Below are 27763 nucleotides of genomic sequence, written 5' to 3'. Positions count from 1 at the left end.
TGGAGAGTGAAGGTTCCAGAGCAGGGGAGTGACAGGTGCTAGGTGGAGTTCTCAGGTGACCCAATAGGAAGCCTGAGCTGGAAGGGGGCAGGCAGGAAGCTGCTAGAATCCATGGGCTATGTCCCTGGGGATTCCTGCCCCTCCCTTCTGGACACAAAAGGCCTCAGTGTTGGCAAAGGAACCAGAGTGACTTCACAGGCCCTACAGACAAAGGAAGGGTCCTGCTTAACCAGGTCACTGTTCTCTGAGCTCCTCAGGGGCCTCTGTCCTTGGCAGGATGTTCAGGGTATACACTACTGCTCCCCCAGCCCCCCTCCCACTGGCAGCTTTCTCTGGGGCAGCGGTTCTCAACTGGGTTGATTTGCCTCACAGGGGACAGTGGGCAATGTCTGGAGACATTTTTGGTTGTTACTGGGTGGGGGGGATGGTATGCCATCTAGTTGTGTAGAGATCAGGGATGCTGCTAAACATCCCACCACACACAGGATTGCCCCCTACCACAAGGAATTATCCAGCCCCCAATGTCAATAGTGCTGAGGTTGAGAAGCTCTGGGTCAAGCAGCAAGTTCCCACATTCATGTGCTTACTTGTAAAGGGAATACTATCATCCCTATTTTACAGAGGAGGAAACTGATGCTCAAAGGAGGAAGCAGCTTGTCCAAGGATGTGTGGCAAGTTTCTTCAGTCAACCAATATTTATTAAGCATCTACTTTCTGCCAGGCACTATTCTAATAGCAGAAATGAGGCTAGGAGTCATTCATTCATTCATTCATTCATCAACAGACATTTACTGTGCAGGCTGCTGGGGATATATAGTAATGAATCAGATCCCAGGATGTTCTGACTGAGACCCCTCAGAGCTCACAGTCTAGTGAGAGAGGCAGCCACATAGACACTGACAAAACAGTGAGACCAGGAAAGCCCAGGGCTACCTGGAGAAATCCAGGAAGGCTTCCCAGAGGAGGTGTTTATAAACTCAGATACGAAGGAGAGTAGGAGTTAGCCATCAAAGATTGAGGTTTGTGTAGAGGGTTTCAGGCAGAGGGAACAGCATGTGCACAAGTGTGGAAGAAGGAGGATATGGCTCATTTAAGACCTGAAGATGGTTCAGTGTGGCTGAGTGTGTTATGAAGGGGAGGATGAGAGAATGGCAGGGCCCAGATCTCATAGGGCCTTGACTGTCAGGCTGAGGTGCCTCAACTGACTTTCTGAGTTGTGACAGGGATGCAGCAGGTGGCAGCTGAGATAAATAGAGCTCTGAGACCATCTGCCTGAGGAGCTTCCCTGGGTCAGTGGCTGGGGAGGGGCAGGACCCTTGGACGTGCTACTTGTCTCTTTGAATTATGCTGCTTCACCCATGTGTGGTCCTTACCCAGCTGGGTCCCGTGTGGAGGTCTCTCCAAGGCTGGGAGCAACACAAAACCCCATCCCAGGAGGATAGCCAGGAGCCCCACCTCATCTGCTGGAAAATGGGCCCTCCCACCAATTACTGACCTCTTTGTCAACAAGGGCACAGATCCAGAGTTAAGAGTACCAGGAGGTGGGCTGGCCGAGTGGCGCATTGGTTAAGAGTTGGCTTGGGACGCCAGAGGGCCCCGGTTCGGATCCCACATGTGAGGGCCAATGACACTGCCCTCTACAGCTAAGATGCTGAACAGCAGCTCAACCTGGAGCTGGGCTGCCGTGAGTCACCGGCGACGGCGTAGGCTGCAGTCCTTGTGGCAGTGGATTGCCATGGGCTACCGTGTGTAGCCGGCAGCCAGCATGAGCAGCCAGCAGCCGCCGTGAGCGGCCGTCCAGAAGCTGGCGACTGATCTGCCTCACCAGGGAAGAGCGCAATGATGGTGCCAACTTGGGCCAGTGAAGCAACGTCCTCCACAACTAGGCTGAAGAACAAAAGGACAGCAACTTGTCTGTTCCCCTTCCCTCTATTCCCCAGTAAAATCTTTAAAAAAAAAAAAAAAAAGAGTACCAGGAGGTGTCTCTTCACTTCTGTGAAATTGGCCATGATGTATCAAATGAGGCCTTTGGTCACCTCTGTCCAGCATTCACACCCTCAGTGATTGGCCTCAGTACCGGGAAGGCCCAGTCGTGAGCATCCTAGGATCATTCATGACCCTGCCCTCCCCACTGCCTTTGCCTATGCAGTTCCCAACACTGGGGGTTGTATGGAGGCACCTCCAGGCTCCACTCTCCCCTGAGTGGCAAAGCTTTCAGCTCTCAGCACCCAGTTCAAACATCATCTGTCCAGTGATGTTCACCATCCCGTGGTCCCTCCCCTGCCCCATCCAGAGCCTCTTGTTGCCCTCTCTGGGCACTGTGTAAGTAGCTTATCATAGCCGTTGTCCCACTGGACTGTCAGGGTCTATTTATCCATCTGTCTCCTCTGAACCCGGAAAGTGCCTCAAGGGACTTTCAATATTTGTAGATTGAAAGAATGAATCCAGACAGGTGGACAGAGCTCTGACTGCTGTGTGACCCACTGAGCCTTTCTGAGCCTCAGTCTCTTCAGCAGCCTTCCAGGGTTAGTATGAGGCCAGAGAATGGCTGGTTAGTGTAGTAGGTAAGGGCACAGGCTCTGGGGTCTGACAGGTCTGAATTTAAATCCTGGCTGTAGGTTGTGACCATGGACAAGTTTCTAACAGCTCTGTGCCTCAGTTTCCTCATCTGAAACAATGAGGATGATAGTGCCTGTGTCCTAGGGAATATTCCCCTCTACGTCCTTGTCTCTCCTCTAAAGGGCATCGTGCCTGACTCAGGAACGCATAAGGTTCCAGGTTGCCAATAGGCTGGAACCTGATGCCCTGTGGGTTGTGTGACTTCAGGAAGGCATTGATTTCGTAGTCCCAGGGTCTACTACTAACTCTACTAGAAACCTGTTCAGACCTTCCCCTCTCTCAGCAAACCTCCCGTTACCTCCTCTCACCCATCCTCATCTCCGCTGATGAGCTTGCTTCCTACCTCACTGGGAAAGGTGAGCACCATCAGCAGAGACTGCCCACGAGCCCCCACTACTGCCCCTCTGCTCAGTGCCCACTGTTCTACCTTCCCTGAGCTCCCAGCAGGGGCAGCAGCAGACCCCGCTCCTTGGCTGTTATTCCAGCAACTTCTCTCTCCTTCACCCTCAATGCGGCCTTTTTCTCCTGGGTCTTTCCCATCACTCGTCACTCCACAAATACGCTGTTACTTCTTGTCTTCACAAACAGCCACTGCCACATTCTCTCTCCTTCCCTTAAATAAAACTCCTTGAATGCATTGTCTCCACGTACTGTCTCCATTTCTCCTCCTCCCAGTCTCCCTTGGATGCCTCCCTTGGGCTTTTGCTCCTATTGCTCCACCAAAATAATGCTTGTCAAAGTCACTGAAGACCTCCACGTTGCTAGACCTGGAGAACAATCAGTTCTGGGTTCTGCCACACTTGACGTTGCAGCCTTTGCCACCACTAGCCGCTCTCTCCTCCTGGAACCACTCTCTCCACTTGGCCTCCAGGACAGCCCAGGTTTCCCTTCTACATCTCTGGCTGCTCCTTCTCAGTCTCCTTGGCTGAGTCCCCCTCCTGTCCCTGGCTTCTAGGAGTACTCCAAGGCTCCAAATGTTAGAGTGGCCCTCTCTTCCATCTACCTTCGCTTCCTAGGTGACCTCATCTAGGCCCAGTCAGTACTGTCCAGGCGCTGTTGACACCAGCCCTGACCATTCTCCTGTACTGCAGACTCGTCAGTCCAACTGCCTTCCCCACATCAGCACTGAGACATCTAATTGGCATCGCAAACCTCACATGCTCACAACTCCTTCCTTCCGTCATCTCGCCAAAATCGTTGTCGTCTTCATTGTCTTCTTTCTCTCACACCTGAGATCCAATCTATTAGCAAATCCTATTGGCTCTTCCTTCAAAATGGATCCTAAAACTGATCACTCCTCACTACGGCCACTGCCACCACCCTGCTGCTCCAAGTGGCCATCATCTCTCCCCTGCATTAGTGTCGTCATCTCCTAACCAGTTTCCCAGGCTCCACCCTTTACCCTCTTCAGTCTTTCCTCAACCCAGTAGCCAGAGGCATCTTTTAAAAACTTAAGCCAGCTCATGTCACTTCATCGCTCCAAACCCTCCAATGGCTCCGATCTCACTCGGCATGAAATTTAAAGTTCTCACACTGGCCTGCAGGCCCTCGTGGTCTCACCACTGTGACCTCCTCACCTGAACTCCCCCTCTCACTCACTCCATTCCAGCCACGCTAGCCTCCTTACTGCTCCTTGAATATGCCAGGCTTGTTCCTCCTCAGGGCCTTTGCAGGTGCTGTTCCTGCTGCCAGGAACACTCTTCCCACGGATGCCTACGTGGCTCGCTCTCCTTCCTTCAGATCTTTCCTCCCAGCCCTCCTTCTCCGTGAGGTCTTCTAACTGGATACCCTAAGATCTCTGTCCTACCTCAGCATCCCCGAGTCCCCTTCCTTATCCTTTATAATTATCTAAGAAACTATGTATTTTCCTTATTTACTTTTGTCTTCTTTCTCTCTTACACCCTAGGATATAAGACCCTCGAGGGCAGGGATTTTTCTGTTTTGCTCACTGCTGTATCTCTAGTACCTGGTGGGAGGTAGGTGCTTTACATGTACTGTCCTTACAGAATGAATGAATGAGCTTCCCAGGGCTTCAGTCTCTTCATCTGGAGAATGGGGATACTAACACAACCTACCTCCTGGGGTTGTGTGAGGGTTACTGGAGCTGAGTGATTGTTCAGGTGCCCAGCACGGGCCCTGGAATGACAGGAAGTGTACAGCAATGCACCCTTCTCATCCCTCTGCCCTGCCCCCATGCTGTAGAGAAGGGCGTGGGTTGGGATTTGCCCCATGTAGCTCCCATGATAATCCGTGCCTCTTCCTGAGCCCTCTTGGTGAGTGACAGGCAGGGCCTTACCTGGGTGGATGTCCTGAAACAGGGACTTCCAGATGGTATACTGCAGGGGCCCCGTGTACTTGGAGGTTGGGAAGTCTTCGTATGTCAGATTGGTCTCATGGATTTTCCCTTTGAGCCTGGAAAGAGAGCAGGAGAGCAGGTTGCATTGGGGGCTGGATTCCTGGCCCAATGCTGGGGTCCTACAGCCACCTTCAGGGCAGCGGACACAGGGCGAGGTCATGCATGTGAAGTCTGCCAGACTCAGGTTCAAGTGCCTGCTTATACCACTTCCTACCTCTCTAGCTATTAGCCTCAGTTTCCTCCTCTTTAAAATAGGTGCTACGAGGGCCAGCCGAGTGGCTCAGTTGGTTAAGAGCTCACTCAAGAGTTTGATCTCTGAGCAACAGCAGTTCAAGTCCCAGCCCGAGCTGAGCAGCCGCTGAGCTGCCAACAGTGGCAGGATGGCTCAGCTAAAAATAAATAAATAAGTAAAATAGGTGCTACGATAGCACCTGCCTTCTAGGTTGTGGGGATTACATGGCATGACAATATACAGAGTGCTTAGCCATAGTGTTTGGCTCAAGGTCAACACCAAATACATGATGTTAGCTATCAGTATTGATCATCAACAAACCAATAATTATGTGTTATTATTCTTAAAGGTGGCTATGGGACCAGAGAGGCCTGAATCCTGGCTCCCCACATACTAGATAGCCAGCTGCTCTACGTCTCTGTGCCTCAGTTTCTACATGTGTGAAATGGGGAGGATGGTGGTAACTACCTTCAAGGGGTCTCGTAGGGTTATAATAATAAAAATATTATTTATTATATATACTATCCATGTCATTATAAATAACATATAAATTTGTTATATAATATACATAATCTAGTATATTGTAACACAAGTAATATGCTGTGTTATGTATATATCAAGACATAAAGCCTTTAGCCGAGGCTCTGGAACACAGCAGATGTCTTACACATTTGATGGAGGTATGAATGAATGAATTCACTGCTAACCACCCTGTCTGCCTCCATTCTCAGCACCCTGCATGGGCTGGGAGAGGGGTACCCATCTGGGGATGGCCCGCAGCAGGCGGTCACTTACCGCTCGGACAGCGAGGCCACCCCAGCCAGGAAGGTGTGCCGGTCGGTTTCAGCCAGCCGCTCCTGTAGGATCTGGGCCCCTTCCTGCACCTTGCGCAGCTGCTGGCTGTAGCGCTGGACTTTCTGCTCGATGTCGGTCAGCGTGCGTGCTGTGTCTGCCTCCAGTTCCTCCAGCATGGCCTTCTGCCGCTCCCGCAGCAGCCGGTGCAGCCGCTCGAAGGCCTCACCAATGGTGGTCCGCAGGCTTTTGGTGGAAGACTGTGGGGACAGTCATCATGGGTTATGTCAGGGAGAGCAGACAGGGTGATCCCTGGGTGAGAGGAGGAAACCGAGAGCCTTAGCATGTAGAGAGGAAAGGGCATGCTTGGTTGGGGGAATGGCACATGCAAAAGCATGGTGGTATGAAAGGGCTGGCATAGCCAGAGACTGCAAATGGTTCTATGCGCCCCGTTAGGAAACAATGAGATGGTTTGGGTGAGACAATGAGGCTTGAACTAGAGGATCAGCAAAGGGACATGGCTTGAAAGACATTTAGGGTGTCAAAGACATCTTTGGCCCTGGTGACAGACTGGCTGGCTACAGGCGACAAAGGTGTGAGGATGATGCCCAGATTTCTGGCTTGGGGGTCAGAGGGATGGGAAGCTAGGAAATGGGGTGGGAAAGAAACTGGGAGGATGGAGGGGGGGGGCAGGGAGATGTTGAGTTCAATCTGGGACACAGTGAAGTCTTTATTTTAAAAAAACCATTCATGGGCCAGCCGAGTGGCGCAATGGTTAAGAACTGGCTTGGGACCCCAGAGGGCCCCGGTTCAGATCCCACATATGAGGGCCAGTGACACTGCCCTCTACAGCTAAGATGCTGAACAACAGCTCAGCCTGGAGCTGGGCTGCTGTGAGTCGCTGGCAACGGCGTAGGCTGCAGCCCCTGCTGCAGTGGGTTGCCATGGGCTACCATGTGTAGCCAGCAGCCAGCGTGAGCGGCCAGCAGCCGCAGTGAGTGGCCGTCCAGAGGCCGGTGACTGATGTGCCTCGCCTGGGAAGAACGCAATGATGGTGCCAACTTGGGCCAGTGAAGCAACGTCCTCCACAACTAGAATGAAGAACAAAATGACAGCAACTTGTCTGTTCCCCTTCCCCCAATTCCCCAGCACTGTTCCCATCCCCCCAATTCCCCAATAAAAATCTTTAAAAAAAAAAACAACACCAAAAACCATTCATGGTGGGTAACTGGTTAGCTCAGTTGGTTAGAGTGTGGTGCTGATAACACCGAGGTTGCCAGTTCGATCCCCGCACAGGCCACTGTGAGCTGCACCCCCCCTTAAAAGAGTCAACTATGCCGTTGTAGCATGAAAGCAATGTGTAACCAATGACCATGGCTGCTCCCCAATAAAATAAAATAAAAAAATCATTCATGGGCTCAAGCAAAGATGACAGATATCAGAGAGCTTTATAAACTGCATTGTGATGGGCAGACCTTGGTAGTCACTTGCCCTGTCCTGCCACCCCTGAGACCCTCTGGCCAAGGAACAATAGCTAGAGGTTAAAGCCAGTATCAAAGGAGGCAAACATGGACTTTCGTGATTCTTTTGGTCCCCACGGTTATGCCAGGCCCAGAAGGGAGTTGAGTGGTGAAAGGCACGGACTTTCGTGGCCTGCAGCCTGGCTAAGGATCCTAGCTTTGGCAGCCTTAACTGCCTCATATCTGTGATCCTTAGTTTTCTTATGTGTGAAAAGGGTGACACAACTACATTGCGGTGCTATGGTGACGATTAAATGAGGGAATGTTCACAAAATGCATGGCATTGTTTGAGGCGCAGAGAATAAGCCTGGTGATTAAAAGGGCATCGATTCTAACCGGCATACCCTAGAAGTCTTAACTGAGAGATGGCTTCTGAGCTACGGCCTAAGGGATGAGCAGGATGTCAACTGCGGGTGAGGGGAACAGGAAGAGGCAACAGCACGAGTCAGGATGACACAGGGCACAGAAGTGCAGCCAGGCTGCAGCAGCGTGTGGGGCCTGCCTCTGCAATTTTACTTTGTGGGATTCTGGCTGGGAGTTCATAGAGTCAGGGACCCTGCTGTGTGTAGTGCCCAGGGCTCTGTGGGAGGCTCAACAAAGGCTCAATTAGGGCCAGTTCCCTCCCGGTCTTGGCTGCCTGCCTGCAGGAAGAACTGCTGGCAGTGGGCCAGCCTCCCTGCGCATGCCCACCCAGAGCGCCAGGCAGACAAAGGGGTGAAGGAGAGGCTGGGACGTGGCCTCCCTGAGCCCCTCATCCAGGGAAGGCCGAGGCTTCTGCAGTGGCAGGTCGCACATAAGGAAGATGGGGCCTGTCCTCCCTGTATCATCTGCCACTGCCCTCCAAAGGCCCCCAGGTCCCACGGACGCCCCTTCAGGTCCCTCCTTGACCACGCTGCAGCAGTGTTTGGCCCGCTGGCCACCATCTACCAATTGAAAGTTCTGGTTTGCTTCCCACCTCTGTGACTGTTCCCTCTGTGCCACCCATGTGCCTCAGGGCTTGTCCAGGCCAGCTCCTCCCATTCTCATCCTATAGGCCCCCCTCCATCTTTTGCTCCTCCTGCTTTGAGGATGGCCCCAAGTCCTCATCAGTGACCTTGCATATCTCCTGAGCACCACATTCATCTTTCCACCTGCCTCCTCCAAACATACCCCTGGGATCCCGCAGGCCCTCCACCTCCCTCGGTCCACAAGTCAACTCTGTGTCTTGGCTAACAAACTCGTCGCCAGAACATCAGAGTGACAGCCACCTCAGGAGACCCAAGCATGTTTCCTGACCTACCTGGTTTGCTGGCCACAAACCCAGAGAGTTTGCTGAGGAAATCTCAGCATGAGGCTGGAATAGCACTAGGCTCTGACATAATTGGACAGTAAGCTCCCAGTTGGCCACTTACTAGCTCTGGGGCCTCAGGCCAGTCCTTCAGCCTTCCAACGCACAAACTGGGTCACAGCAGATCCTAGGTTTAGGACCATTTCTCCATTCCTTGATGACTAGTAAAATGCTAAATTCCTTAGCCTGGCATTCAAAGTCCTCAACTGATCCCAGCTTACCTCTCTAGTGCCATTGCGTTGTAATTCCACCTGCCTAGAGTGGACACCTTCCCCCCGACACACCGTTTATTCAACTGGCAAATTCCTACTCATCCTGCAAGACCCAGATCAAAAGCTATCTCCTCTGTGACACCTTCCCTTACCTTTCAGGCAGTTAAATAGTTAAATGTTCCCAGAGCATTTTGTAAATACACTGTCCCAGCTTTTATGTGGCTCCCCAGCTAGTGGATCAACCTGTCTTGGGTGGGAATGATGTCTTCCTCACCCCGTTTCCCCTGCCCCCACTGCCCATCCCAGGGCCTGGCACAAGGCTGGCAGTCAAGACCTGCCTGAGAGGTGAAGGAGGGAAGGATCTTGCCCAAGATTGCTCTGCAAAGGTGGGTGCAGACTCCATCTTCTTTCTAGGGTGGGAGCCCAAGGTCTCCAAGGACAAGAGAGGGTGGGTAGGGAAAGTGGGAGTGGCAGGGAGAGGGCAGCTCAGAAGCGGAATATCAGAGCGACAGCCACTCCAGGAGACCCAAGCATGTTTCCTGACCTACCTGGTTTGCTGGCCACAAACCCAGAGGTCTTGCTGAGGACATCCCAGGATGAGGCTGGAATGTGCACTAGGCTCTGGCGGACTTGGACAGTAGGCTCCCAACTGGCCACTTACTAGCTCTGGGGCCTCACGCCAGTCCTTCAGCCTCTCTGTTCCTTAGTTTCCTTGCTGGTAAAATGGAGATAACAGTTCCTACCTCAAAAGGTATTTGTTTGTTTCCCTACTTATGTGCTCTACAAGTATTTACAGCGTGGGAGGCACTGTGCTAGGTTCTGGGAGTCTTGCTGTCATGGAGGTGACATTCTGTGAGGATCAGTGCGACAGTGAATGGGAAACACAATTTCCAGCAGAGAAAGGTTTAGCTCAACTGGTGTGTCCCAGTTACTCTAGTTCTTTCTACGACAGAGCCACCCCTGCCTCACCCCCACTCCCTTTGGTGCCGTCGCTGGTAAAGCAGCCCCCACCCCAGCCCACCACATCCCTGGGAACACACTGGGGCTTGGAGAAGCTGGGGCCATTTCAGAAAAAACAACCTGCCAAGAATGCATCACTCAGTCAGGACCGACCAAGGAAAACATTGGGCCCGGGGAGGGAGATCAGACAGGCCCTCAGGCTGGGCCATTGGAGGGGCAGGCGCCGCAGGAAAGCGGAGTCAGGCACCAGGTGAAATATGACCTCCAAAGCATCCATAGGCATTTCTTGTATAAACACCCCAGTCCAGACAGGAAGCAGGGCTGAGGGAACTGCAGGGGAAGGTGGCCCCACAGGACCCCCCAGAGGTAGACAGATGGACAGGAAAGCAGGGGAGGAAGAGGTCAGTGGAGAAAAACAATGGGGGCGGGAGGTGGAGAAAAGAAGAGAATGCTGGGGAGAAGAAACAGACCATAATATTCCCCTCTCACCCAGATAGAGGCTTCCATTTGCTTTACCTGAGAGGTGCAGAATCACCAGGCAGATGGGGAAACTAAGACTGTGAGAAGCAAATAGGCCAGAGTCCTGTGACTGCTTCTCATCTGTTGCCCAAGGAGGGTCCTATCCAGAGGGCCCCTTTCTCTGAAGAAATGTTTGTCATGACCTCCCTGAGACCCCACAGCAGGTTGGTGGCCAAGCTAGGGCACAGATCTGGATCTCCAATGGGCTCTCCAGGCCCCAGGGTGACCTCTGGAGGCCCAGAGCATTCCTAAGGCTCTGCTCCAGCTGCTGCTGGCAGCGGCGCCCCTACTGGAGTGGAGCCAGACTAAAATCACCCAAGAGCTTAGCAGCTAGGTCTGGGTCCCCAGTTCTTGGTCGCAGAAAGACGGGGCAGAAAACAAAGCAAGCCTTGCCGTTAATGAGCTATCTATGTGGGGAACTTAGAGAGAGCTCCTTAGAAGTGTGCTAGGATCCAGAACTTCAGAGCTGGAAGGAGCCTGATAGAGTCCCCACTGTACATATAGGAACACTGGGGGCCTCAAAAAGTATGCAACTTACTCAAAGGCATACAGTGAGTTACTGGCTGCATCAGAACCCATGGCCTTCCTCTCAGGTCACGAAAGAAGGCTTTTCTTTTTAAACCATTGTAGCCAGAAACTGCAGGGTTTGTCCTATTTTTCAATCCATATCCTAAGGCCTGAGTTTAAAAGGGGAGGTAATACCAGGGTTGGGTCACAAATCATCAGGAGAGCTTCAAGGGAACATGCGCAGGGTTGGCTTCTCGGGGAATGGCCATGTTTAATAACGGGAGAGGAAAAAAGACCCCTGCAGGAGCAGGAAAGGAGAAAGGGCCCCATCTTTAGCTGAGGCACCAGGCCCAAATCCTTGCCCTCACCCTGGAGTGGGTCCCGCCGCATTTACCTTTGCTGATGTCCCAGCTTTGGCCCTATCCCAAAGCTCCACCCCTCTCATGTGAAGTTGGGCCCCTCCAAACCCGGCTTCCACAGCAGGCCTGAGTCCCTACCCCTCTCCTTCCCCACTGAACACGCCCCAGGAAACCCGGGCCCCCACCCAGCCGGCTCCACTCCGGTGTCCAGGCCAGGTTCACCTTGGTCTCTGCCAGCTGTCGCTTGAGTAGCTGCAGCGCCTCTGTGTGCTCTCGCTCGCTGTCCTGAAGGGCCTGAAGCTGCTCCTTCAGCTCCCTCTGGAACAACACAAGGCCGAGATGGAGGCGCAGGCCAGACCAGGCCTTCCGTGGTGATGCAGAGCCCAGGCTGGGCCGCTGCGGCGCTGGGAGTTATCCCGGCCTTGTCTTCCCTTCTTCCAGCACCCTCCTCCCATTGCAGTTCAGCAACCACCATGCCCTGTAGAGTCCTGTTCCTAAGAACCTTCAGAGTCTGTTCCCATCTTTCAACCTTTCATCTAGATTCTAAAGTTTTGCTACAGCTTCCTCTTTGGCATCCTAGGAGCTTCTGGCCTCCCTGTCTTCAACCCACCTCCACATACATCCTGCCCACCCCGATCTGGTGGCCAGGGCTCCTTGCTTAGAAGCCTCTGATGGGAACCAAGGCTGTACCACCATCATCGCTAAGATTAACTGACAACACTCTCCTAGGGCTCCCAGTGGGCTGGGCGCTGTTCTCAGTCCTTTGCTTGTATTGGGTCATTTAATCCTCTCAATAACACTGAGGTAGGCACTACTATTATGCCCAGTTTCCAATGGAGAAGATGGTACAGAAAGGACAAGAGACTGGCCCCAAAGCATACAGCTAAGCATGTAAGCAGAACGCCAGAATTATAACTCAGGCAGCCTGGTTCTGGAGATCATGACCTTGACACCAGGTGACACGTTTTCTGCAGTGATGGACACCCATGATAAACAACAACAAAAGTACATGATAGGACATATCAAAATTTTAAATAAGGACAGGGTCAGTATTATTGCTTTTTCCTTTGTCTCAGGTTCCAATATGGCTCAGCACAGCATTGCCAGTGACCTTGTCTTTATTTTAAAATTAAATATTTTGTTCATCATAAGGTTTTTTTTGCATTAATTTTGATTTTTTAAAAATTGCATGAAATATTATTCATGTTGACTACTGAGTTTTGGGGCACCCGCTTCAATCTTGTGCCTGAAGCAAGTGCCTCACCTCTTATCCCCTGGTTCCATCGCTGTCTCCACCATCCTTCCCCACTCACTTCCATCCAACCAAAGTGGCCCCCTCCCTGTTCTTCCATCACTCTGAGCTTGCTTCAGCCTTACAGCTTTGCACTTGCTGCTTCCTCTGGCTGGTGAACTCCACTCTCAGATTCTCTCCCAGTGATTCCTTTGCATCATTAATGTATCAACTCAGATGCCACCTCCTCAGAGAGGTCTTGCTTGACCACCCCACGTTACAGTAGCACCCCCTGTACCCTGGGTCCCCACATCCTGTTTCATGGTCTTCATAGCACCATCTGCTGCCTGGGATGATCTTGCTCATTTATCTGACCGTGTGTTTATTGCTCATCTCCTCTACTAGAATGTGAGTGTCATGAGGGCAGCAATCCTGTCTGGCTTGTTCATTGTTCACTCTTCTATCCCCAGTGCATACAATAGTGCCTAGCACACAGTAGGGCCTCAAGAATTATTTGTCAGATGAATGAATGCAGTGTGGAGGTGGGGGCCCCCCAGTATAGGGTCCAGCTATCTGCTCGATTGAGCATTTAGCCCATTGTATCATAGCTTGTTGTCATCCTATCTGTCCTTCCTCCATCCTCATTCTAGCCCATGAGTCCTCCAGGCCTTTACAACGCTCTCTTGCCATATCCCCTGCACCCATCAAAGGCCTGGCACTGAGATGGAACTCAAGGGAGTTTGCTTTGTGAATGAATTTCCATGGAAATACCCTCTGAGCAGGGTCTGGGTCTCCCAGTCAGCCTGGGCTGTGAATGATGTGGCCAGGGGGCTGACTTACCTGTTCACACCTCCTGCCTACTCATTCATCTCATCAGAGCAGGGAGGGCCCTCAGAAAACATCTAGTCCAACTAATTTTACATACTAGGTAGCAAAACAGGAAAATAATCATGAAGAAATGCTAAAGGAAGAACACAGAAAAAATTATCTTTGCTTACTATGCCTTATTCGTTCCACAAAGTATTTATTGAGCAACTATTATGTCCCAGGCACTGTTGAGGCACTGGGGATACAGCAGAAAACAAGACAGACACAGTCCCTGCCCACAGGAATCTTCCAGTCTAGTGGGGGAAGACAGATAATAAACAAGGAAAATAATAATAACACCAGATAATTACCTATTACGATCTGTTCCCTAGAGCAAATAAGCCACATGGAATGGGGGGTGAATTTAGGTAGGGTGGTCAGGGAAGGCTTCTCTGAGAAAGATAAGGAGAAACCAGCCATGAAAATAAGAGATAGAAAAAATAGGAACAGCTTATTTTGTGAGAGTAGAGAACTTGCACAGACATATATACTGGTTGGAACGCTGGTAGTCATCTCAGGCCATAAGGCAACTATAAAGATGGAAGTCACAAGCTGAAACAAGAGAAGTAGAAGGAAGAAGGAGTCTGGGTCCCTGTGGGGTGGCCACACCACCACTGGACTCAGTGATGTGCTAGGAAACTTGCTCTCTGGAAAGGGAGGGAAAAAGCCCCAATTTACAGTGCTTGCCAGTTTCCATGATGTAAATGCTCCCACCAAAGCCAGTTTCAAGCTATCAATGTGAAATCACTGGACATGGAGCTGGGAAGAGGTTTGCATGATCAGCTCTCAGGAACCGGTGCAAGCTGGCTCCAGCACACCACTGCCTGGGGTCCTTTCCTATTGACTTGTTTTACATGGAGGAGAAATATACCCTCATCTAATTTCAGCTCCTTTAGTCAGGTCTCTATTACTAACAGCTGAAAGTCATTCCTAATGGATTCCTGTACATCTGAGTCGTTGCAGCAGATGGATCTCATTCACCTACGAGTGCAGAATGAGTGCTCCTCAGACCCTCCCTGATGGCCGTGGGTCTGTCCAGCTTGGGACAGTCTGGCTGAGATGCAGATGTTTGAGTACATGGGCCGAGCACTACAGTCCTCTCCCTTGGTGGTCCTCCTGAGTCCACAAAAGACCCAGCCACCCAGGCAGCTCTTCAGAGTCTGAGAAAACTGCCCTGGAGGCCACGTTCCCCACATTGCTCAGGGCACCCGAGGGACTCAGACAAATTCCTTCCTGCTTTCAAAGGCTGAGGAACAAGGACAGCAGGCCTGCCCCTTCCTCTTGGACCTTGGGAGCCATGGAACGCTCATTTGTCCATTCCACAAACATGTGCTGAGGCCTCCTTGGGCCCCACATGGTGCTGTGTTAGCGACGGGGAGCGGGATGAGGGACAAGTCCCAGCCCATGATGCCTCGGGAAGGGTGCCGATGAGTGGAGGGGAAGACAAGGCCACAGGCATTAACATCACAGAGAAGGCTGGAAGTGTTAGGAGACCCCAAATCTGCTTCTCCTCCCACGTTTCCCATCTCGGGGACGGGCACCCCAACCCCACTGCCAATGAAGCCACCCTGGACACTGTCCACCCACCAATCCAATCAGTCTTCAAGTTTGCTCCGGAATTTGTTCTCTCTTCTTTATGCCTTCTGCACCCCCTCCTCTTTCCCCCTGATCGGTTTTTATCACTTCTTTTCTGGACTGTGGCCCCAGCCTCCTCCCTGTCCCTGCATTCTTCACGTGTCCCACAGAGCAGCTGGAGTGATCCTTCTAAAGGACGATGTGTCCACACATCTTCCCCAATGTCTTCTGCAAGATTTCCGCGTTGTCTGGGAATAAGGGCGCAAAACCTGAGTGTGGCATTCAAGGCCCATCACCCAGATTTCTTCTCCAGACCTACACTGTCTAATACAGTAGCTACTGGCCACATGTGGGTACTTAAAATGAGATTAAATGGAAATAAAACAGAAAATTCTGTTCCTCAGTTGCACTGGTTGCACATTTCAAGTGCTCAGTAGCCACATGTGACCAGTGGCTGCTGTATCAGACAGCACAGATGCACCACCTTCCGTTATTCCAGCAAGTTCTATTGGACAGTGCTGCTCTAGATGCACTAAGCTTCTTGCAGTGCTGCCCTCCAGGCCTTTGCCCCTGCTATTCCCTCTGTCTGGAAATGCTCACCCACGTTTTGCTCCACTTGTCAGACTCATACTCATCTCTTAAGACCTAGATCAAATGTCACCTCCACTGAGAATCCTTATATCAAACTCTCCAAACCGTCTTTAGACCCTCCTGTATGTGCACCATTATGGCAAGCACTGCATGTTAATTACAAAGTTACCCGTCAATCTCCCCCACGAGATTGTGGGCTCTTGAGGGTAGGAACTGTGTGTGACAAATTTTCACACTCTTAGTACCTAGGACAAGGCCAGGCACAGAGTGACTTGGGAAAGAGTTTGCAGAATGAATCTGCCCAGGGAAGAGGCTGGGCTGGGTCAGAGCTCACCTCTGAAAGGGTGGGAGGTAGACAGGCCCTAGGCAGGCAGCTGTCCCCAGGAGGGCTATAGAGCCGGCGGGAACACCTAGCCTAGGAAAACCAAACCCTGAAACCCACAGGGCAGGACTAGGAGGCAGCCTGAGCTCTGCTTCCACACCCCCGTCCCCACCCCCACCCTGTCCCCTTCCAGGCTTGGGATCAGACATGGATTAGGAGACTGGCTCTGCCATGCACTAGCTGTGCAACCCTGCGCATGTACCCTAACTTCTCTGTGCCCTGGTCCCTCAACTGTGAAATGGGGATAATAATACCCACTGGGAGGGTAAAATGAGATAACAGTAAGAAGCGTTTAGCCTCATAAGGCAGAGCTTGGCATGCACTGAGCACTCAGGAGACAGAGGGGTCACTATGTCCCACATGAGGCTTCTCAGTCATTTCTCCATGTCCTCGCCCCTCACTGTGTGTCCAGGTCCCTCCCTGACTCCTTAGGAAGGGGCTCCAGGGACCATCTGGTCCAACCCTCTGGATTTCTAGAATAGGAAACTAAGGCCCAAGAAAAGGGACTGACTGGCCCACAGCCACACAGATTGACAGAGGAGAACCAACCAACTGGATAATTTACTCCCAGCAGAGGTCAGAAGGAAACAGGAAGCTACTGATAAACTCCTAAAATGATAGAGCCAACTGCAAGGGTAATGCCAGAACTCAGAACCAGAAGGGCTGGAGGTGGTATGATCTGGGTTTGAATTTCACAGGCGTCATATCACCTAATTCTCACAACAAGCTCATGAGGTTAGCGCCTTATCACCTCCATCTCACAGAGGGATAAATGGAGGCTCAGAGAGGTGAGGCAGTTTGCCTGAAGTCTCACACAGCTTGTAAGGGGCTCTGACCCTCAGCCACTCTGTCTCCCACTCAATTCAGTACAGCCATCATGGCCATCATGTCTGGTCACCCACGGTCAGGCTTTGGGCTGGCCACTCCAGGGGCTGTAGGCACAATGCTTGCCTTTAAGGAGTTTGCAGTTAGTTGGGGAGGCAGAAACGTGAATAGGTAGATTACAAGGGAGCACAAGATAAACATGGAGGAAACACCTAGGAATGAATCCAGCCGCCATGTTTGTGACACCCTCCCGCCACCTCAGTTTCTGAATCTGTGAAGTGCAGCTAATAACAGCACTGGCTCCATGATGTTGTAAGGATTAGGTGATTTTATTCATGACCTGACATGATGCCCAGGATGTGCTCAGTCACTCTTAGCTGTTGTCATAATAATTACAATTATATGTGAAATAGGGACTCAGACCTGGGGACCTTCTAGAAGAGTTTATTTCTGATGGAAAAAGGATCAGGGAAGATGGACAGGCAGGGTTCCTTCAAGTCTCCAGGGTGGGGCCAGAGCATTGCAGGTGGAGAGAACTAGTCAGGCAGGAGCATGCCTGGTGTGTGCAGGAAGTCAGGGGCAGTTGGGGGATGGCTGGAGCCAGGTGTGTGGCAGCAGGTAGAGTCCAAGCTGGAAAGGCCATGGGGCTAGCTAGGTGAGGGGCAGGGGTGGAGGAGGGAGCTGGACTCTGCAGGGGCCCCTCAGAGCTTGGGCAGGGCCGGAGGAGGGGATGAGAGGCACAGCTCTCCACTTCTTCCTTTGGAGAGGGGGCAGAGTCAGGGCTGGTGCAGACCAAAGAACACAATTATGCAAATATGTCAGCTGAGAGGACTCCCATAGGTTTGGAGGGGCCAGGACTGGGACAGCAGCTGTGGGGAGGACAGAGCCAGGGCTCACATGTCCTCAAGGCCAGACCTCCCCTCCTGAGAAGCCATTCCTCTCCCAGCCCAAAGGACAAAGCTGCTACAGGAAGCCATCTCCCCTTGGCTTCGGGGACCCTTCTCAGCCCCCTCACTGATCAGTGTGGCCCAGTGGATACAACATGAACTCTGGCATCTGAAAAGCCTTGGTTCAAATTCCCTACTTTGACCATGGGCAGAAGATCACTTCTACCCTCCTCAGGGCCCACCTTTCAGAGCCTTATCTGTCCAATGGGGATAAGAGCCAATCATGGGATTGTGATGAAGATTAAATGAGATAGCACCTGTGAAAGGGCCCAGTGTGGTGCTGGCACATAGTAGATGCTCAAGGCCCTCTCCCCTTCTCCATGCCCCGTACTGCTCTCTCTTCCCTTCTCTGACCCAAGGATGTCAGAAATCTTAACAAGGAAAACTGAACTTGCGTCCCCTTTTTCCTTGCCCTCCAATCCCTCTTTGATGCCCAGAGCCCTTGATGCTCCTACTTTCAACAGACCTGAACTCTTGTATATCTTCTCTATGTTTGAGCCCCACCCCTCCCTGTCCACTTTGAGGCTCGCAGTCTCTGGCAACCTCTACAGGCTGCTTCTCTAGCTTCCCACCAGGCTCGCCCACCAGTCCACCCTGAGCGGATCCGAACAGGCCATGCTCCCCTGCTCAGACCCATTCCTAGTTCCCCAGCATCTCCAGGATCAAGTCCAAGTTTCTTGGAATGAGGGGTGGTGCATTCAAGGTCCGTCTCGAGCTGGTTGAGCCTCGCTTCCCCATTCTCCCCGCCCCTCATGCCACAACAAGCCACCTGGATGTGTGCTCACTTCCATGCTAGTCCCTGGTCAGACTCAGGTAAACTGAGTGCAAGTTCCACCTTCAGTGACAGTGGTTGCATGACCTTAGGCACAGTTTCTGAACCTCAGTTTCCTCATTTGAAAAATGGAGCAATAGACCCAGCTTATAGGGTTGCTGTGAGGACTGAGAGAGGGAGAGAGGACCACGGCAGGGCCAGGGCCCGATCATTCTCTCCTGGGCCCCGCACAGGCCCTGGCCTCAGTATTCATAGCAGGAGTGTCGACTGAAGAAGTTATTGAATGAATCCCTGAATCCAAAATGCAACCCACCTCCAAGTCCTCCACATCCACCCCAAGTATCCAAGCAGAGCTCTAGGTCCCAGAGGTAAATGATGCTCTGAAAACACCACTGAATGAGAGTCCGAGCTGAGTTCTGGTCTAGCCCCGGGAAAGTCAGTTTCCCCATCTGGAAAGTGGGGAGCGGGTGGAACTGGATGGTTTCTGAGGTCCCTTCCCAGCTAGATGCTCCGTGAGGCACTTAGAGTACTGATGAGGGGGGCGAGTTCTGAGCCAGCGAGACCTGGGTCTAAATCCCAGCTCTGCGTCCTACTTGCTGTGTGATCTTGGGCAAGTGACCGAACCTCAGCCTCAGCGTCACTATCTCAATAATGGTGCCGATCCTAGTCTGGCTCAGGGATTAAGGAAAGGAAAAAAGAGCTGTTGTGTGGATTCAATGCCCATAACAGTACTTGGCACCTTGCGAGTGCCCAATAACTTTGGCAAGTGTTTTTTTTAGAGTTATTATTTCTGTTGTGGTCACTCCCTACCAGATCCTTTTCTCTCTATAAATGTCCTGAGGCCCCCAACTTCATCTCTAAGTTTCTGTACTGTGGCCTGTGCTTAGCCAAGGTGTCCTGGGAGAAAAGGGCATTCCTGGCTGCCCACAGATCCCCTGTGAAGGGGAAGTGGAGATGCCAGCAGCCAGCCCTGGGTTTGACTCACTGTCAGACTCACCCCCATGGAGGCTACTGTTTGCACATGGATCCTGCACTCTCCTGGGAAAAGTAACAGCAGAGGCTGCTTCCCAGGACACAGACAACCTGGGTGCCCGCCGCCCCCACCCACCCCCATCCACAGTACAAAATAAAGTGCCTTCGTAGCTATTATTTCTTTGGATAGGCAGCAAGTCTCCCTCCTACACATTAAGTAGACAGTCTTGTCCCCACTTCGGTTTTCCAGATTGGGAAAGGGTGCAGAGAAGGCAGTGCTTCCCACTTAGGTGGAGGAAGCCAGAGCCAGGATTCGAACCTCGTCTCCTAAATCCTGTTCCTTCTCCGTGTGGCTGCCCTGGTGTCTCTGGATCACCACGCCCAGCTTGTCAGGACTCCCGTCCAAGGCTGGTCACCGTTGTCTCCCTTGGCATGAAGGAGGCCTTGGGAAAGGCTCCAGTGGTCACATGAGGCCTGGAGGGGGTGGCTGGGTCTGAATCTGATCCCTTCTCTGGAGGTTAGGAAGCTGAGATGGTCAGAGCCGGATGCCATGCCTGAGCAAGATGACATCCAGCCACCTGCCCTCAGTGCATCAGCTGGTACAGACAATCTGTGTCCTTAGCCTGACCCTGTGCTGAGTACTCGAAATACAAAGACAAGCAGAGTGCAGAGGGAAGGCAACTCCCCTGCCCTCAGAGGCAGCTCGGAGGCTATGAGTGGCCCCGTCAGACTGGCTTCAAATCCTGCCCCTGTTATTTACTAGCTGGGTGACTGAACAAGTCACTGCATTCCTGAGCCTCTGTTCCCTTATCTGTAAAAGGAGCAAATTACAGTACCCACTGGACAGGGTGTTATGAAGATGAAATGAGGTGATGCCAGAAAAGCACTTAGTACAGTCTTAGGCAGTGGGCTAAGGCTCAATAAATATTGGCTGAGAAACCCCCAAACCCTGCTGATCTCGATGGGGCTCCCTTTCTCCCCTTTGCTCTGTGGTCCAGTGTTCAGCAGTGAAAAAACACAAGGCACGCGCGCACACACATGCGCACTATTTATACAATTCTGTAGAACTAGAAAGCAAATCTAACCATGTTTTTCTATGGGGTAGGGTTACGGGAGGACTTCAACTTTTACATTATATGTGTATAGCTCTGTTATTATGCTCATTTTATCATCAGCAAAAATGAAGATACTTAAAAATTGTTGTGTGCCAACCTGTGCCAGGCACAGTATCAGGCACTTCTGACACAGCATCCCTCAAACTTATAACATCCTTCATCCATGTTATATTAAACTGATCAGAACAGATACTACACTTGATCTTAGCCAAAAGGCTGAGAAGCGATCCTTCATCCGTGTTGTAGATGAGCAGGTGGAAGCTTAGAGAAGTGAAGTGAGCTGACCGAGCGAGCACACACAGATTCTCAATGATGATGCCAGGATCTGACCCCGGTATTGGAATCTGGAGAGCACACAGCAATTCTGCTTGGCAGGGCAGGGAAAGCTTCACAGAGGAGATGACATTTGAGCTGAACCTGGAAAGCTGAGTAGGACTTCTCCAGGGCTCTCAACCAGGGGTGATTTTGACTCCAAGGGAGATGTGAGATATTTTTGGTGGTCACAGCTTTGGGGGAGGGTGATACTGGCATCTGGTGGGTAGAGACAGGCCAGGGATGCTGCTAAACATACAATGCATAGGATTTCCTTGCACAACAAAGACTCATCTGGCCGTAAATGTCAACAGTGCAGAGTATGAGGTAACATACTAGAGCTGCTATTACTTATTTAGTGCTTACTATGTGCCAAGTGCAGTATGAAGTTCTTGCAAATGTCATCTTATTTAATCCAACCCCATTACTCCCACGCTGTCAATGAGGAATGTGGGCTCAGAGACAGTAAGTAAATTTCCTAAGGTCACACAGCCAGAAAATGGTAGCGCCAGAGTTGCAGCTGCCTGAGTACAAAGTCAGAGCTCTTAACCTTTCTGCTCTGCTGCCCCCGGGATTTATAACAAATCTCAAAGCTCCAGGCCAACTGCTAGGCGGGGTGTGAGGGGTCTCCAGCTGAACCCAGGTGCAGCCTCCTCTGGACTTGGGGCCTTGGGCAAGGTCCCTCCCTCCCCTCTGTCATTTCCCCATCTGTCAAGTGAAGGATGTACCAGATGATCTCCCAGGCCCTTGCCAGCTCTCTGTTATTCTTCGGGAGAGAGGCCCCATCCCAGGCTCCAGGAGCCTGCAGCTGGGAGAGGAGGGGGTGTGATGGACAGGCTCAGCCTCATTCCCAGTGCGTCACTAGCTAATGAGCGCTGCTTCTCCACAAGGAGAGCGAGGCAGGTCGGGGGAGGGAGTGGCTTGAACCTCACCCAGGAGCTTACCTCTCCAGTGGGAAGGCATGTTTTTCTGCCACCTTCTTGCTAAGCCCAAAGGAGGCACCAAAGCCAGGCCTCCTCAGGCAAGAGAGGTGGGTCTGGGCATTCTCCCAGCTGGGCATGTGAGTGCTCACAGGTAGAAGGGGAAGGAATGACAATACATGCTGACCCAGCCCCTACCACATGCCAGGTATCTCAAATAGCAGGTTCATCTCAGGTCAGCCTCATGAAAATTCTGGTAGGAAAGAATTATCCTGACTCCAGTTTACAGATGGGAGCAACAAGGTTTACATGTAGTGACTTGCCAAGTTTACACAGATAGTGCTGAAGGAAGGTTAGGAATGAAAATGTGTGTGACCCCAGGGCAGTACACGAGAGGGCAAGTGAGTAGCAATCCTGGTTTTCTTTTTACCCAAGAATGAAAGTGTTTCCGTAACATTTGGAGAAAATATATATTCCATTTCTCCTGCATACTCCAGGATGAGGAATGGACTACAAAAAAACCAAAACACAAAAATCCCGATTTCCTGGTTTGCAGGCAGGGGAACCAAGGCTCCAAAGGCAGGGAGGCCTCTCCAGCTAGAATGTCAGACAGCGAGAGGAAGGGACGAGTGGCAGGGGAGGGATCTGGCCTGGGTCAGGCTGTGCTTTCTAGCCCAGATCTCTCATTGTCTGGCAGTGTGACTTTGGATAAGGCACGTTAGCCTGTCTGGACCTCAGTCTCCACATCTATATAATGAAGAGGTTGGACAGATGGTTTCAGACAGAATCCCTTCAAATCCTTACAATCTGTGTCCATTCCTGTCAAAGGTTCTCTCCTCTTCCCAGAGCCCCCAACCATTGTTCTCCATCCTTGAAGAGCCACACTGGAAGGGAGCCAGTTGTGGTTTGGGGATGAAAGGGACAGGGAGGGGGTGATGGTTAACATGGGGCCATTTCTCCTGGGACCAACGCTCATCTCCATGGGCATCTGCTAGGTGCAGGTTGACTCTCAGAGACTCATGTGTAAGGAGTGGGGGACCTCTACAACATGGGGCAAAGTAGTAATTTAGCTCCTGCATAAGCATCTTGAGTGCCAGAGAGCTCACTGTCTCCCAGGTTAGCCCACTGCATTCTCATAAAATGTTTGAGGCAAAAGCCTTCTGTTTCCAAAGGCTCCACAGTCTGGGCAGGCTCAGGCCAAGGCTGGTCATTCATTCATTCAGCCTTTACTGATATGTACTTTTGGACAGGCCCTGTGCCAGGCTTTGGGGCTATAGACATGCTGAATAAGAGACTGTCCTGGTTCTGGGGGAACTGTGTGCTAGACTGATATGCTAAGGCCAAAGACATGGGCTGTTGGATTTAAATGGTTTAGCTTAAGAAAAAGATTCAGGCTCCAATAAGCTTGGGAACCATTTTATGAAGCACAGTAAAATGAGTTTCTTTGCTATAAGAGTTCTCCAAGCCTTTAATATGCAAATATACACTGAGAATCCTCTAAGGGGTGTATAGAGAATATACTCTACTTCCCTAATATAGCTGATCTTGGAACACTACTTTTTAAAACATCATACGTACTAACAGAACATCAGGGGAAATGCAGCTCTAATGCTATTTTTTTGGGCAATGGAGCTTGGGGAAGGCTTATACAGAGTGGACATTTTTGAGCAGGGCTTTGAGAATTGAGTAGGAGTTGGTCAGTGAAGATGGCAAGGTTTAAGGGAGACCAAATACAGCCTTAGGCTGATTATGCTTAGGTTACCATGCATGTACTGTTTCCTTTAGTCCTCAAAGCTCCTGATGTGGGTGACAGAGCCATGGCAGTCATCAAAAGCCCCTGGAGACTCCTAGAGATCCACTCCCTCCCTTCTGCAATCACCTCACTTCAGGGTCTTATTCTACAAATCTTGAGTCTTCAAGTCCTGACCCCACTCTCAACCAGGGCTCTACTCCTGTTTAAACCTCAAATGGTTTTTACAGTATCTAGACTGGATCCAAGCTTTAACCCCTCACACACCATGGCCTAACCTTTGGCACCCAAACCCACCCTCTCAGCTGTTTGCTGACCCTAACTTTGACTCTCAGATTTAACCCTGACCTGCCCAACACAATCTAGTCCTGGTATTGCCCCCTTGGTCCTGACGCACACCTGACTGAGCCCGGCTCTATTGGGCCTCCACACTTGCTGCTCAGCTACTCCATACAGTCCTGACGGATCCTCGGATAATGGCCCCGTCCCCTGTCTAGCCCTGACTGTGTTCCCATCCCAATCTCTGTCTTTTTCCCCACTTCTGTCTTAAACCATTTTTATGTAGGCCCTGTCTCCAGGTCCAGCCCCCACGAATCCTGACAGTGGCCCTGCCCTTATCCAGCTCGGATTCAGCCCAGTCCCCAACACTGCCCCAGCCCGTACCTGGTCCAGCTCTGATCTCATTTGTTCCTGCCATCCCACTCCACTGGTGACCTCTGCCCAAGCTATGGACCTAGCCCACTTCAGGTCTATCTCAGACCCCGCCCAAGGCCCCGCCTTCTACTAATTCTGATAGGGCCCTAACCCTGCCGGCGGCCCCGCCCCACGACAATTTTGACTGGGCCCCGCCCACGGTCCAGCCCTGACTCCGCCCCCGGGCCGGCCCCACCCCCTGCCCCAGGCCCGCGAGGCTGCTCACCTGCAACTCTTCAAAGGCGTCGTCGATGCCAGTTACCTGGTGCTGCTCGTGCAGCGCGGGCTCGTCGCAGAAGAAGCAGAGCAGCTCGCGGTCCGTGAGACAGAAGAGCTTGACCTTGTCATGCGCCTGGCAGGGTCGCGCGGCGCGGCGCGCATTGAGGATGGCGTCCAGCGGGAAGGCACTGTAGCGCTCCACGATATTAGCCAGCTTGAGGCTGGGCGCCAGCACGGGCTCGGCGAACGTGCGCCGGCATTCAGGGCAATCGCGGGCGCCCTGCGCCTCCTGCCGCACCCAGTGCTCGGTGATGCAACGGCGGCAGAAGTAGTGCTCGCAGCCCAGGCTCACCGGGTCCTGGTAGATGCTCAGACAGATGGAGCAGAGCAGCTCGTCCTTGAGGCTGCACGCCATGGCGCCGGGGGCGGCGGAGACTGAGGCCAGAGATGCAGGAGGGTGGCTGAGAGACCGCAGCGCTGTCGGGGGCAGCACCGAGGGGTGGGTGCGGGGAGCAGGCCGAGAGAGGCAGGAGTAGGCGCTACAGGAGAAGGAAGGGGGACTGTTCGGAAGGCGGGTAACGCGAGGAAGGGGTGCAGGGTAGAGACTGCCGGAGATGCGAGTCCAGGAAGGTGGTCTGGAGGTAGTGGGTGACTTGGAGCGATGGCTGTTGGAGGGAGGGGGCCGCGGGTGTCTGAGGGAAGGGACTCCTGGAGAGAAGGTTGTAGGAGAAGGGATAATCCGAAGGAATGGATGCTGGGAAAAGAGGATCCAGGAGGGGGACGGAGGCCTTGGGGTGGGGGTTGAAATCCCGGGATGGGTGCGATGGGGGGAGGGGGAGAAGCTAGGGATAGGGAATTCTGGGGCGGGGGGGTGAAGCCAGGCGGAGCCGCTGTGCCTGGCAGAGAAGAGGAGGGGTGCGATCACGTTCAGCTGCCCAATCCCGGCCCCAAGACCCGGCCCCGCAAGTCTGCTTACCCCCGCCGGCTCAGCGGCCACTGCTCGGGTCCCAGTGCAGCCTCTCAACCCGGAACCAGCCGAGCTGGAGCTGCCGGCAGCCGCGACTCCCTCCCCGCCCCCGTGGGCGGGACCCACGCGACTCCGCCCCCCCAGGCGGGTAAGGCAGAAGAGGGGCGGGGTCGGGCCTCCAGTCGTTGGACCCCCTCTCCGACCCCACCATTCTCCCGCTCCCGGGGGAGCGAAACCCAGCTGTTTCTTCAGGGTTTGCACATGGAACAATATCCAGGTCTTGCTTAGGGTTCCTGCGGTGGACAGGGGCGCGTTAGCTAGTATGAGAGGCTAACGAGTAAAAAGGATCATCAATTTGAGGATTTGGGAAAAATAATATTTTGTATTAAGACAAACAAGGATATGTGTGTAATCTGCATTGAATACAATTTTTGCATAAAATATAAACATAAAACGAGAAATACCCTGCTTGCTTAGAGCAAGTTTAAGACCCTCACATTCCTAAGTCCTGGGGTCCCATTCCGTCCTCACTTTCTTAAGGAGTGCTTGGGGGAGAAGTTTGGGAAGCTCTAGCCCTGGCTAATGTCTGACCCAAGAAGTTGCCTCCATTCAGCAAACATTTCTGGAGTGTCATATTTGTGTATGTGTGGGGTGTGGTGGGGGGCCTGATGGAGCAGGCGAGCTGGAGAGAGAATAATAGACCTTGTCTTATATGCCAGATGGAGGGGAGATTTCTAGGCAGAGGGAACGGCATGTGCAAAAGCACAGAGGTGTGAAAGGGGAGCAATTAGTTCTGTACTGTTGGGGATGTGGTGGAGAAGGGGCTTGGGTGAGGAGGAGGGTGTTGAGGGTCACAGTAAAAGATTTCCTGAAGGCTCTGGACTTTCAAACGGGAATGACCTGGAGAAAGGAGATGTGGTGGCAATTGCCCGTTGTCCACCAAAACCCCTCCTCCTCTATAGACTATAGAGTCTATAACAATATAGTAGTAGCCAGAGAAGTGGCTGGTCTGACAGAGACCGCACTTTCCAGCTGCTCTTGCAACTGAGGGTGGCTTTGTGACTTTTTCCAATACGACGAAAACAGAAGTAGCCCTTAAGGCTTTTGCTCGTCCATGCTCCATTTCCTCTTCCCTTGAGTTGGAACACTGATGTGCCAGGGACCCAGCTTCAACAATGCTTCAAAGGGGCTGACGCAGCAAAGATACGGAAGGAACCTGGGTTCCTGAATGACTACATGAAGTGGAGCCACCCACCAATGAGGACAAGTGAGAAAATAAACTTTCTTTTCTACAAGCCGTCGTGTTCTCGGTCTCTGTGCCAGCAGGTTAACCTTCCCCACGCTGTGCAATATCTGTTTTGAGAAGAGGCTCTGATACAAATTTACGCTGTTGTATAAATCTTTTCAGTAGCTGAGTTCCTCTTAATACGTAGCTCCAATCTCTTCCAAAGTGTATAGAATATGGTTTCCTCTGGCTGAAAGTCACAGCCTCTTTGGCCGTTCACAATACTTTCCAGTTTTTAGCTTTTTCAGCCTTTGAGCTGTTCTTCTCACCTTACCCCATCTCAGTTGTTAAAGGGGGGAAAAAAAAAAACAGTCCCCAAATGGCATCACTGATTTTAAATGCCCAATGTACCAAACCTAGATTTATTACCTGATATAATTGCAGTTTCAATCTCTCCCAGAAACATAATCGACCAGTATGGAATTTTCTGGTCAAACACCAGTAAGGTAATTTGTCACATAGGTCCTCTTCACCCCCCATAGACAGAAAAGGTAATCTACATAATAAGACCCCTCCCCTTCTCTTCACCCAAAGAAAAGATGTCCAGGTGTCCAAATAATCCTTTTTCTTTCACTCATAGCTCCCTGGCCCTGCGCTTCTTCCTATAAAAACCTTCCATTATGTACAGCTCCTCGGAGCGCCCTTCTAGTTGCTAGATGGGGTGCTACCGCATCCATGAATCGCTTAATTAAGCCAATTAGATCTTTACATTTACTCAGTTGAATTTTGGTTTTTTTTAGGATGCAGAACACTATACTCAAACTGTTGGTTATATTTAAGTTTGGGAAGCCATTGCTCTTTCTGGATCTGCGTTCCCCAACTGGATGCAGTTGAGGGGTCTAACTAAAACTTGGGGATCCTGGGTGCAGTCTATGCCACACGCTTCCATTCATACTCTAAAACATAACATCAGGATTATTGTGTGTGTGTGTGTGTG

The 27763-nt window shown here is 51.8% G+C and overlaps 1 protein-coding gene across 4 annotated transcripts in view; it reads right to left on the bottom strand.

Annotated features, from left to right (window-relative positions):
• TRIM62 (tripartite motif containing 62) overlaps window positions 1-26783 on the bottom strand; it is a 33298-nt gene extending 6515 nt beyond the window's left edge. Inside the window, exons 1-5 of one of the 4 annotated variants that reach the window (XM_019659036.1) lie at window positions 25551-26783; window positions 24582-25113; window positions 11626-11721; window positions 6003-6259; window positions 4916-5031 (exon numbers count right to left, since the gene is read on the bottom strand). In XM_019659036.1, the coding sequence (XP_019514581.1) occupies window positions 4916-5031; window positions 6003-6259; window positions 11626-11721; window positions 24582-24989 (877 nt within the window). In that variant the 5' untranslated portion in view covers window positions 24990-25113; window positions 25551-26783. The other 3 variants (XM_019659056.1, XM_019659062.1, XM_019659046.1) reach the window with 3 other exon arrangements.
• Between the last annotated feature and the right edge of the window lie 980 nt (window positions 26784-27763).

Source organism: Hipposideros armiger, unplaced genomic scaffold (genome assembly GCF_001890085.2).
Source record: "Hipposideros armiger isolate ML-2016 unplaced genomic scaffold, ASM189008v1 scaffold_10, whole genome shotgun sequence".
Taxonomy (NCBI): Eukaryota; Metazoa; Chordata; class Mammalia; order Chiroptera; family Hipposideridae; genus Hipposideros; species Hipposideros armiger.
This window is presented reverse-complemented; position numbering and strand designations above follow the sequence as displayed.